This window comes from Oncorhynchus kisutch, linkage group LG10, assembly GCF_002021735.2.
Source record: "Oncorhynchus kisutch isolate 150728-3 linkage group LG10, Okis_V2, whole genome shotgun sequence".
NCBI lineage: Eukaryota > Metazoa > Chordata > Actinopteri > Salmoniformes > Salmonidae > Oncorhynchus > Oncorhynchus kisutch.
In genome coordinates this window covers 10,486,482-10,499,302 of record NC_034183.2, presented here as the reverse complement: position 1 = coordinate 10,499,302, position 12,821 = coordinate 10,486,482, and the positions used below count along the sequence as shown (strand labels likewise).

Genomic DNA, 12,821 nt, shown 5'->3' with positions numbered 1-12,821 from the left:
CTACAAAGCTCATCACTAAGCTAAGTACCCTGGGACAAAACACCTCCCTCTGCAACTGAATCCTGGACTTCCACCCCCAAGTGGTAAGGGTAGGCAACAACACATCTGCCACGCTGATCCTCAACACGGCCCCTCAGGGGTCTGTTTTTAGTCCCCTCTTATACTCCCTGTTCACCCACGACTGCGTTGCCAAGCACGACTCCAACACCATCATTAAGTTTGCTGACGATACAATAGTGGTAGGCCTGATCACCGACAATGATTAGACAGCCTATAGGGAGGAGTTCAGAGACCTGGCAGTGTGGTGCCAAATCAACAACCTCTCCCTCAATGTGAGCAAGACAAAGGGGCTGATCATGGACTACAGGAAAAGGAGGGCTGAACAGGCCCCCATTAACATTGATGGGGCTGAAGTAGAGCGGGTTGAGTTTCAAGTTACTTGGTGTCCACATCACCAACTAACTATTATGGTCTAAACACACCAAGACAGTTGTGAAGAGGGTACGACAACACCTTTTCCCTCTCAGGAGACTGAAAAGATTTGTCATTGGTCCCTAGATCCTCATAAGGTTCTACAGCTGCATCATCGAGAGCATCCTGACCGGTTGCATCACTGCCTGGTATGGCAACTGCTCGGCATCTGCCCCTACTAATGCATACTTTCACAAACTGTCTCTATCCCTCTCTCTTGTTGTTGTGTTGTGTACATTTCTTTCTCATGCGGTCCATGCGGTTTGTGTGTATCTAACCTAACGTAGCAGGCGTAAAAGTATATCCATCTCTGTCCGAGACGGAAAAAAGTGAGACTGACTAACAAAATCAGAGGGGACCCCCCCCCCCCCCCCGACTGGTAATTCGACCATTATAATGACTTTAGATAGCTGGCCGCTAAACTAACTAAGCAGAATGTTAGCTGACACGTTAGCTGACATGGGCTAATTCACTATCAGTGACTGACTTAACAAGAGGAAAACAGCTGATGCACAATCAAATTCTGAAAATACACCTTGTGTATTCTACTATGCTAATCTTCCTCCTGACAGTTAATACTGACTGGTGGGAAAGTGTCTCACTGCATCTATTCAACCTCGACTGAAAATGCTCTATTCAATCTGTATCACTGAAGCGTTACAGATAGTGAGCTTGAAATTTAAAGGATATTCCATATTGAGCCGGCAACGCTCATTTTTTACATTTCAATCATGCTGTAAGGCAAAATGGATTGAACCGTGCCCTGAATGTCACTCTCATACATCTGTAGGCTGCAATACTTGGCTGTGGTCCTGGCCAAAATAGCTCCAATCACAGAAACTGTTTTTTCAGCTCCTTTGTGTCCTGTTTTCCTCTGTGTCCTGTTCTACTCTGTGTTCTGTTCTACTCTGTGTCCTGTTCTACTCTGTGTCCTGTTCTACTCTGTGTCCTGTTCTACTCTGTGTTCTGTTCTCCTCTGTGTCCTGTTCTACTCTGTGTTCTGTTCTCCTTTGTGTCCTGTTCTACTCTGTGTTCTGTTTTCCTTTGTGTCCTGTTCTACTCTGTGTCCTGTTCTACTCTGTGTTCTGTTCTACTCTGTGTTCTGTTCTACTCTGTGTTCTGTTCTCCTCTGTGTCCTGTTCTACTCTGTGTTCTGTTCTCCTTTGTGTCCTGTTCTACTCTGTGTCCTGTTCTACTCTGTGTTCTGTTCTACTCTGTGTTCTGTTCTACTCTGTGTCCTGTTCTACTCTGTGTCCTGTTCTACTCTGTGTTCTGTTCTACTCTGTGTTCTGTTCTACTCTGTGTCCTGTTCTAGTCTGTGTTCTGTTCTACTCTGTGTTCTGTTCTACTCTGTGTACTGTTCTACTCTGTGTTCTGTTCCTCTATGTCCTGTTCTCCTCTGTGTCCTGTTCTACTCTGTGTCCTATTCTCCTCTGTGTCCTGTTCTACTCTGTGTCCTGTTCTACTCTGTGTTCTGTTCCTCTATTTCCTGTTCTCCTCTGTGTCCTGTTCTACTCTGTGTCCTGTTCTACTCTGTGTTCTGTTCCTCTATTTCCTGTTCTCCTCTGTGTCCTGTTCTCCTCTGTGTATTGTTCTCCTTTGTGTCCTGTTCTCCTCTGTGTATTGTTCTCCTCTTTGTATCGTTCTCTCACACTCTCTACATATTTAATTTGGTTCCAACAAAGAGAGCAGGAGCAGAGTCCATCACAAAGCTCTCTGAACACAGCCCTATGTCTCCTCGCAGACACCACACACAGCCTTGACTGTTTCAACGCTGGGCCACAGTAAAGAGTCGGAGCTGAGCCTGTGCCCTAAGGTGAAATGAGGCAACAGACACAGAGAGAAAGGCCTCAATTGTCTCTCCAAGGACAGGAAAAGGTTGAGAGAACTTTCATCAAACACATGACAATACAAAGCGTGCTGCTCTCCCCACTACTATCATACTGTACTAGTGGAGGAATGGTGCATGTCCCCATGGTTCTGAAACATCCATGACCTGATAGTTCAAAGCCACTAGTGGACCTTTGGACCCACTCCATCTCTCTCTCCTCTCTCTCTCTCTCTCTCTGAGCCACGGACAAAGGCTTTGTTCATCCCCCACCATCTTTGTTGGTGATAAAGGAAGAAACTGGAGCATTGTTCCTTGGAGATGTGTTGTACGTCAGGCATTGTAGCAGCTCTCGTGAGAGAAGCATGGCTACAGACTTTGGACCCTCATTAGGCCTTATGAAGGGACACAAGGCATCATTGATTATTTAACAGTAATCTCCTCTGACGTGGTCTCGCTGTGATGAGCCAAGTTCTACCTTTGGTGTGGCATGATACTCGTGTTTTCGCTTAGTATTCTCTGGTCACATTTAGCACAGCAGTGAAGCCTAGTTCCAATCGGGTCCCTTTCTGAATGGATACCTGTCTTAACAGTGACAAAAAATACAACATTCCATTATAAGATATTCTTCCCTTTATTACAGTATATGCATGCCATACATTATAATAGTAATTTAATAGAGATTGTGGTTTACAACACATTTACAGTATGTTTCTTTGTAGCAAATACAATGTTTTAGATCCAAGGCAAGAAATACAGATACAATATTATAGATTTCAAAGCACTTTGTTTCCAAGGAAACCTACTTTAGAAGTCACCTTCCGCTCACAACAGCACACTACAATCAGTAACCTATATTATTACCTCCCCTGAACAAGAGAGCGAAATGAGAAAATGTAATCAAATACCTTGAATATACTGTATGTCCACCAACAACTCATTAAACACATTCTTATCTGTAAGTAACAGAACACAATAGTAGTTTCTAATATTTGAACAACCCATTAAATTGGCAGCTGACACAAAATACTGATTATTTTTATTTCATGCATGGTGGTCCCATGTACACTATGAATGTTATTATGAGATGAATTATAACCAATAAGTACGATTTCATGAATGCTGCCAACATGTACATGTCCCCGAGTTTCGGTGTTTTATACTCCGAGAATGTCCATTCTGTAATTATTAACTGCAATTCCGTTTATGCTCAGATTTTTGGGCATACATTTAATGTATGCTTTGGGATATAAGGACTGGTTTCTGCAACCCCTCCTTTGTCTTGTGTGCTTTTTAGTTTCAGGCTGGGTTGAGTGGTCACTGAGACTCCTCCAGTGCCTGTGCACTCAACCCCTCCGCTCTGGATCGTCCTATAAAGCTCTCTTCTCATACAAAGCTTTCTTCCATGTTGGAGCACAGCAGGAAAGAGTCCACCAGTCTGGGCTTGATCAGCTGCTGGTGGTCGGTGGCCTCGATGCTGTCTGGACACCCTGCTGCCAGCCTCCTCAGGGCAGCCTGCAGAGCGCAGGGAGAGGGGTGGATCAGTGAAGACATTCAACACCTATTTAATCGACTGCACTGTAGCGTATGACATAGCACAGAATAAACCAATATTGATCACTATAGATATAGATCAATATAGACTACAAATCGAGATATAGCTGATTATCAGATATAAGTTCTTCAGCTATTTATTAATGGGCTGAGGTTTGACTGACACTGCGCAGTGCATGACTGCTTCAGTATTCTGTGTTACAGTACAACTGAGAGGGAGCATGGCAGTATGAAACAAGACAACAGTTCTACTCCAGCAGGGGAATGTCAAATATTTACTACATATTAGTTAACAAAATGTTCTCTGAAAGCCAACCCTCTTTGAAGGCTGGTTCAACACTGACAAAATCTCCATTATAACCTCTGGCAATAGTGATAAAAAAATAATCCTATTAAATGTACTTAAGTATAACAAGCAGTGTAAAACAGTGAAGGAGAGAGCCCTTATGTGCAAGAACCGTCCAGCAATATTCATTAAGCCTCTGACTCTTTTACACCAGTCTAAAGAGCTCTTTATCTGTGATCTGGCCTGTGATCTGGCCTGTGATCTAACCTGTGATCTGGCCTGCGATCTGGCCTGTGATCTGGCATGTGATCTGGCCTGTGATCTAACCTGTGATCTGGCCTGTGATCTGGCCTGTGATCTGGCCTGTGATCTGGCCTGTGATCTGGCCTGTGATCTAACCTGTGATCTGGCCTGCGATCTGGCCTGCGATCTGGCCTGCGATCTGGCCTGCGATCTGGCCTGTGATCTGGCCTGTGATCTGGCCTGTGATCTGGCCTGAGAACTGAATGATAAAGGATGAACAGAAATACGTGTGAAATGTTTCAACAAAACCTGCTTCCTTATATAGTGGGATCTCCTTTTGGTGAGAAGACTGGTTCAGATCAAGGACTGCTGTCTTTTTGTCCCATGCATATAAACCTCTCATTAAGTTATCAGACACACTTATGCACTGGGAAAAAATTACTTCACAGAGTGTAGCCCATGTTTGTGGGAAATATATTATTTACATTTTTGGTTCACATTCAAACACATTCTCAGAAATATAACTATTGTACAAAGACAACCATACAAACACTTATTTAAATATACCTACCAGGCATGCAACTAGTACAGAGTCACTGTTGTTCCGCTCCGCTGGTGAGCGACACAGTTCGATTAGTCGAGGGACAGCTGGAGAAATGGAAGACCATGGTCAGTTTAGAAATTGTGTTGTCGATTGACCTACACAAAGTTCCTATCATAGGAGGCTGCTGAGAGGAGGACGGCTCATAACAATGTCTGGAATGGAGTCAATGGAATGGTACCAAACACATGGAAACCATGTATTTGGTTGAGTTCGATTACCATTCCATTAAATCCATTAAAGCCAATACTATGAGCCTGCTTCCCCAATGAATGTGCCACCAACCTCCTGCAGTTCCTATAACTACTGTGATTACGAGAGTAAAAAAGGGTTGAAAAGTATGGGGACTGGTTTGACCTGAGAGGGCCTCTACCTTGCAGCTGGATGGCTGTTTGGGCTATGTCCGGGTCTCTGCTCAGACGGGCCAGTGTGACAGCGGCTTTCTGCTGGACCCTCTCGCACGCGGCGCCCTCCGATGGACTAGAGGAGGACGGCTTCTCACCCAGCAGCTGGAGCAGTCTCTCAACACCTAGCAGACACAACACACAACACAGACAGACAGAGGATGTAGACAACAACACAAAGACAGACAGAGGAAGTAGACACAACACACACACAGACAGAGGACGTAGACACATCACACACAGACAGACAGAGGATGTAGACAACAACACACAGACAGACAGAGGAAGTAGACACAACACACAGACAGACAGAGGAAGTAGACACAACACATACAGACAGAGGACATGGACACATCACACACAGACAGACAGAGGAAGTAGACACAACGCAAAGACAGACAGAGGAAGTAGACACAACACACAGACAGACAGAGGAAGTAGACACATCACACAGACAGACAGAGGAAGTAGACACATCACACACAGACAGACAGAGGAAGTAGACTCAACACACACAGACAGACAGAGGAAGTAGACACAACACACAGACAGACAGAGGATGTAGACAACAACACAAAGACAGACAGAGGAAGTAGACACAACACACAGACAGACAGAGGAAGTAGACACAACACACACACAGACAGAGGACGTAGACACATCACACAGACAGACAGAGGAAGTAGACACAACACACACAGACAGACAGAGGAAGTAGACTCAACACACACAGACAGAGGACGTAGACAACAACACACAGACAGACAGAGGAAGTAGATACATCACACACACACACAGACAGAGGAAGTAGACGCATCACACACAGACAGAGGACGTAAACACAACACACAGACAAACAGAGGATGAGAGAAACAGGAGAAAAAGACAAATCAAACATGGAGTCAGGGGCTTTAATACACATCATCAACAAGAAAGAGTCAGGGGACAGAGACTAAGAGGAAGCAGGCAACATGGCAGAAATGTGGGTTTACGTTGTCATCTTGAGGATTTTAAGAGAATTGCAATACAAAAGAAATATCTGATTGTCATCTCTCTGTTAACTCCCTCCTTTGATATTAATCAATGTCTCTGTCATGACCAGCGAATACATGTGTGGAGATATTTAACATGATGTTAGTCTCATTCACATACATCAAATACTGGTAAAAACAGGTTTTTGCGTACCTTTCTCTTGCAGGATTTCAGGTGCAGACTGCTCCAAAACAGAGAGGTTTGCCAAGATGGTAACCACCTAAACGGACCACAGTCAACAGGGCATACCAGAGATTTGACAACACTCAACCCATTTTAGCATGCCTCCTTGTAAAATATGACTGTGCTGGACATGAATTACTCAAATTCTACAGTACTTTGACTTATGGTAAATCTGTTCTTATGGGATGCCCTCTTAGGAAATTAGGAAGATATGGCAGGTGTGTACACATGAAGGTGTTTACATACAGTGGGGCAAAAAAGTATTTAGTCAGCCACCAATTGTGCAAGTTCTCCCACTTAAAAATATGAGAGAGGCCTGTAATTTTCATCATAGGTACACTTCAACTATGACAGACAAAATGAGAAAAAAAATCCAGAAAATCACATTGTAGGATTTTTAATTAACTTATTTGCAAATTATGGTGGAAAATAAGTATTTGGTCACCTACAAACAAGCAAGATTTATTTCTCTCACAGACCTGTAACTTCTTCTTTAAGAGGCTCCTCTGTCCTCCACTCGTTACCTGTATTAATGGCACCTGTTTGAACTTGTTATCAGTATAAAAGACACCTGTCCACAACCTCAAACAGTCACACTCCAAACTCCACTATGGCCAAGACCAAAGAGCTGTCAAAGGACACCAGAAACAAAATTGTAGAACTGCACCAGGCTGGGAAGACTGAATCTGCAATAGCTTGGTTTGAAGAAATCAACTGTGGGAGCAATTATTAGGAATTGGAAGACATACAAGACCACTGATAATCTCCCTCGATCTGGGGCTCCACGCAAGATCTCACCCTGTGGGGTCAAAATGATCACAAGAACGGTGAGCAAAAATCCCAGATCCACACGGGGGGACCTAGTAAATGACCTGCATTGAGCTGGGACCAAAGTAACAAAGCCTACCATCAGTAACACACTACGCCGCCAGGGACTCAAATCCTGCAGTGCCAGACGTGTCCCCCTGCTTAAGCCAGTACATGTCCAGGCCCGTCTGAAGTTTGCTAGAGAGCATTTGGATGATCCAGAAGAAGATTGGGAGAATGTCATATGGTCAGATGAAACCAAAATATAAAGTTTTGGTAAAATCTCAACTCGTTGTGTTTGGAGGACAAAGAATGCTGAGTTGCATCCAAAGAACACCATACTGTGAAGCATGGGGATGGAAACATCATGCTTTGGGGCTGTTTTTCTGCAAAGGGACCAGGACGACTGATCCGTGTAAAGGAAAGAATGAATGGGCCCATGTATCGTGAGATTTTGAGTGAAAACCTCCTTCCATCAGCAAGGGCATTGAAGATGAAACGTGGCTGGGTCTTTCAGCATGGCAATGATCCCAAACACACGGCCAGGGCAACGAAGGAGTGGCTTCGTAAGAAGCATTTCAAGGTCCTGGAGTCTAGCCAGTCTCCAGATCTCAGCCCCATAGAAAATCTTTGGAGGGAGTTGAAAGTCCGTGTTGCCCAGCAACAGCCCCAAAACATCACTGCTCTAGAGGAGATCTGCATGGAGGAAGGGGCCAAAATACCAGCAACAGTGTGTGAAAACCTTGTGAAGACTTACAGAAAACGTTTGACCTCTGTCATTGCCAACAAAGGGTATATAACAAAGTATTGGGATAAACTTTTGTTATTGACCAAATACTTATTTTCCACCATAATTTGCAAATAAATTCATTAAAAATCCTACAATGTGATTTTCTGGAATTTTCTTTCTCATTTTGTCTGTCATAGTTGAAGTGTACCTATGATGAAAATTACAGGCCTCTCTCATCTTTTTAAGTTGGAGAACTTGCACAATTGGTGGATGACTAAATACTTTTTTGCCCCACTGTACATACTGTATGTGACAGGGTAGGTCCCCTCCCTCTCCCGAGCGCAGCATTTTAACCAATCACTCTACTGAAACCATGGTCTTGGTTGAGCAATAATCTACATATAGATCAGCCTGTCCTCTACCTGGTCTTTAGAGTAGGGAGTATCAACTCTCTGGCGGTCTTTGCATGCCTGTAGGAGGATGTGGATGGCGTTGAGCTGGAGGAGGATCTCACAGGCCATGCTGTCGAAGAATGTAATGTTGGCAAGGGCAGCAGATGCCAGGAGGAAGACCTCACCACAGGAGGCACTCCCACACAACTCTGGAGGAAACACACAAACCTTCATCTTCAAAAATCACCTTGACCTCATGGACCTTACATTCATATCTCCACCTTTGAATTTGAGTGGTTACATTTTCTGCATCCCAAAACTAAGTGAAGGAGCTGCCCGTTCTCTTGGTTTTCCTTTAAAGTGTTTCAGAATGAACACACTGATCTAGCCACATCAAAGCCCTGCAGTACAGCATCCATGCACTCACTGATGAGAGCGGTGACAATGTCCTCCATGCTCTCCAGGAAGCTGCCCAGGTGCTGGGTGGAGGTGTGGTGGGGTGAGGTGATCTGGGCCACCACTGCCGCTGCCTCTGCCCTCGCAGACTCAGCTCTGTTCTCATCGGTCAGGATGTCCGCCAAGCACAGGATCCCATCCACCTATAAGACGGGTGACGCATATGCATAGCAGACAATGACAAGCACATTCTGTTATGTGGAATCCTCTAATACTAAACATAAAGATGATACGCAAGGCAGTTAACCCACTGTTCCCCTGAACAAGGCAGTTAACCCACTGTTCCCCTGAACAAGGCAGTTAACCCACTGTTCCCCTGAACAAGGCAGTTAACCCACTGTTCCCCTGAACAAGGCAGTTAACCCACTGTTCCCCGGGAGCCGAAGACGTGGATGTCGATTAAGGCAGTTAACCCACTGTTCCCCGGAAGCCGAAGACGTGGATGTCGATTAAGGCAGTTAACCCACTGTTCCCCGGGAGCCGAAGACGTGGATGTCGATTAAGGCAGTTAACCCACTGTTCCCCGGGAGCCGAAGACGTGGATGTCGATTAAGGCAGTTAACCCACTGTTCCCCGGGAGCCGAAGACGTGGATGTCGATTAAGGCAGTTAACCCACTGTTCCCCGGGAGCCGAAGACGTGGATGTCGATTAAGGCAGTTAACCCACTGTTCCCCGGGAGCCGAAGACGTGGATGTCGATTAAGGCAGCCCCCCTGCACCTCTCTGATTCAGAGGGGTTGGGTTAAATGCGGAAGACGCATTCAGTTGAATGCATTCAGTTGTACAACTGATTAGGTATCCCCTTTTCCCTTTCCTCTCCACCAAGCTACGCACACGCACACCATCGCACACACACACACACACACACACACACACACACACGCACACGCACACCATCACACACACACACACAGACACGCAGTACAGTACAACACACACAAGTCCATTTGGAATTCATTGAAGAAGTCCCACATATGATAACCACATATGATGTAACAAGCCCAGAGCATCTCATTGGATTGATAGCTGCCTTTGATTCATCTAACAATCCCTATATAGTAGGCTCTATTTTCAGGCGGTCCAGACAGGTAGTTAAGTGTCCTGGGTTGTGTCCAGCTTATCCCTGGTTAAGTGTCCGGGGTCCACCCTGGTTAAGTGTCCGGTGCCAACCCGGTTGAGACTTAGCAGCCCTGCCCATAAAGCAATCACGATTAAACGTCACCACTCCAATGTTACGGCCATCTCCCTCTGGGGCTGAGGGCTCACAGGGCTCACAGGGCTCACAGGGCTCACAGATCTCGCCTGACATTTCCCCGACACGTGCACATCAAGTTTGGGGGAATGTGATTCACGTATCTCTCAAAATTGTCACCTCATTGGTGCAGACCTAATGTCGTTGTCTCCTAATATAGTTAAGTGAAACAGGAGTATTCCAATCAAATCTGATTTTATAACGGTAGAAAAAGCATTGGGCTTGGCGATTTTATAAATAGTCACAATGGGAAAAAAGTGTGGATGTTCACCCCCCTCCTGCTGCTTTTTTCTGAATTCGAATTGGACATCGTTTGAGATGGTCAGGTGTGTGTGTGTGTGAGAGTGAGAGTGAGAGTGAGAGTGAGAGTGAGAGTGAGAGTGAGAGTGAGAGTGAGAGTGTGAGTGTGAGTGTGAGTGAGAGAGAGTGAGAGTGTGTGAGAGTGTGTGAGAGAGAGAGATGTCTATACAGTGAACTTTTTCATCCAGGTTTGGAAATATAACATATTTATCCACATGGTGGCAGTGTTGCGCAGACAAAATTCTGGTGCACTTCCCACTACTATAATAAACAGTACCTTAGAGACCTTGCATCTTTGAGCAGTAGTGCCGGTGGCAAATATACTGTGAATAAAACTAAACCTTTTATTAATATTAGCAACTTTTTTTTACCTCAAAACAGATAACCTGTCTAACCCTACATTTTGAAGGATTTGACGGTCAAGTCTGTAATGGAAGCGACCAGTGTTAAAATACAGAGCACCCAAACAGAAAAACATTGCAATAATTGTCACTTTTAGCTTTTTTGTCTTTCTGTGAAAACGTCTACAAAAAACTTTCAACGTGAGTAGAATTGTTTCGAGTGAGCTCATACAAAGTATCCATCCTAGACACACCTGTCAGAGACATTTCCTGTAGAACATCACTATGAGCTTGATGATAGGACAACTCCGTATTCCTGTCTCCTAATACTTCACCAGCGTGCCGGCACGCCCATCGATGCGGAACAATCCCCTCTTCCGCCCACCTCTCCCGTCCCTCTTCCCGAAATATGCTGCACTGAGATGAACTTCTCATTCATATCTTGCCCCCGGTCTACTCCGGATGTCTTCCAAAATGTATTACTAATCGTGTGGAAGAAGACACTTACTTGGCTCGACTACTTGTGCCTTTTAGAGTGCAGTAGACACGACCACGGAGGTTCAACTTAATCGTGATCTTACTGTTTTACCCACAAGCCCCAACAGAAGTAAACAAGCTGTTTCCCACCAATTATTATTATATTTTGTGTTTACCTTTTTTTAACAAGGCAAGTCAGTTAAGAAAAAAGTCTTATTTTCCATGACGGCCTAGGAACAGTGGGTTAACTGCCTTGTCCAGGGGCAGAATGACAGATTTTTACCTTGTCAGCTCGAGGATTTAATCTTGCAGCCTTTCGGTTACTAGTCTAACGCTCTAACCACTAGGCTACCTGCCACAATGAAACACAAGGAGTGAATCATTCCCTTTCCTCCATCACTCGGCAACTGCAACAGGTGTGGTTGTCGTGGCTGAGCGATGGCTCATGTTCGGTTTGTGGCATCCACTTCAGCGACAGTTCCCCCTTCCTGGAGATTCTAATCTGGGGCCGATTGTCATTGCTATGCTGTCTGGCGTATCTACACCTGACTGACTCCGTTCTCCAAGCTGCTCTTTGAGCAGACACAGATGCCGGTGTGGCATCATTAATCAGTGAATGGGGTTGTACTTGACTTTCATGGGTGGAGATGCTTTGTGGTTTTTGTTTGTTCTCAAAAGAAGAAAGAAAAACACACAGAAATATTCTGATTCTATAGGTCTACTGAAGCACAAGACTCTGTTTATATCGGCCTACTGAAGCACAAGACTCTGTTTCTATCGGCCTACTGAAGCACAAGACTCTGTTTATATCGGCCTACTGAAGCACAAGACTCTGTTTATATCGGCCTACTGAAGCACAAGACTCTGTTTATATCGGCCTACTGAAGCACAAGAGTCTGTTTCTATCGGCCTACTGAAGCACAAGACTCTGTTTATATCGGCCTACTGAAGCACAAGACTCTGTTTCTATCGGCCTACTGAAGCACAAGACTCTGTTTCTATCGGCCTACTGAAGCACAAGACTCTGTTTATATCGGCCTACTGAAGCACCAGACTCTGTTTCTATCGGCCTACTGAAGCACAAGACTCTGTTTATATCGGCCTACTGAAGCACAAGACTCTGTTTATATCGGCCTACTGAAGCACAAGACTCTGTTTCTATCGGCCTACTGAAGCACAAGACTCTGTTTCTATCGGCCTACTGAAGCACAAGACTGTTTAAAAACACCTACTGAAGCACAAGACTCTGTTTATATTGGCCTACTGAAGCACAAGACTCTGTTTATATCGGCCTACTGAAGCACAAGACTCTGTTTCTATCGGCCTACTGAAGCACAAGACTGTTTAAATCAAATCAAATCAAATCAAATTTCTATCGGCCTACTGAAGAACAAGACATTGATTATTTAGGCTTACTGAAGCACAATACTCTGTTTATATCCCCCTTCTGAAGCACAAGACTGT

The 12,821-nt window shown here is 44.8% G+C and overlaps 1 protein-coding gene across 2 annotated transcripts in view; it reads right to left on the bottom strand.

The window, feature by feature from the left end:
- Positions 1-2,917: 2,917 nt before the first annotated feature.
- LOC109897749 (protein inscuteable homolog) overlaps positions 2,918-12,821 on the bottom strand; it is an 83,742-nt gene continuing 73,838 nt past the window's right edge. For both annotated transcript variants that reach the window (XM_031833049.1, XM_031833048.1), the window contains exons 8-13: positions 8,959-9,130; positions 8,562-8,740; positions 6,573-6,639; positions 5,357-5,512; positions 4,954-5,030; positions 2,918-3,814 (exon numbers count right to left, since the gene is read on the bottom strand). In XM_031833049.1, coding sequence (XP_031688909.1) covers positions 3,686-3,814; positions 4,954-5,030; positions 5,357-5,512; positions 6,573-6,639; positions 8,562-8,740; positions 8,959-9,130 — 780 coding nt within the window. In that variant the 3' untranslated portion in view covers positions 2,918-3,685. The remainder of the gene's footprint in view (positions 3,815-4,953; positions 5,031-5,356; positions 5,513-6,572; positions 6,640-8,561; positions 8,741-8,958; positions 9,131-12,821) is intronic.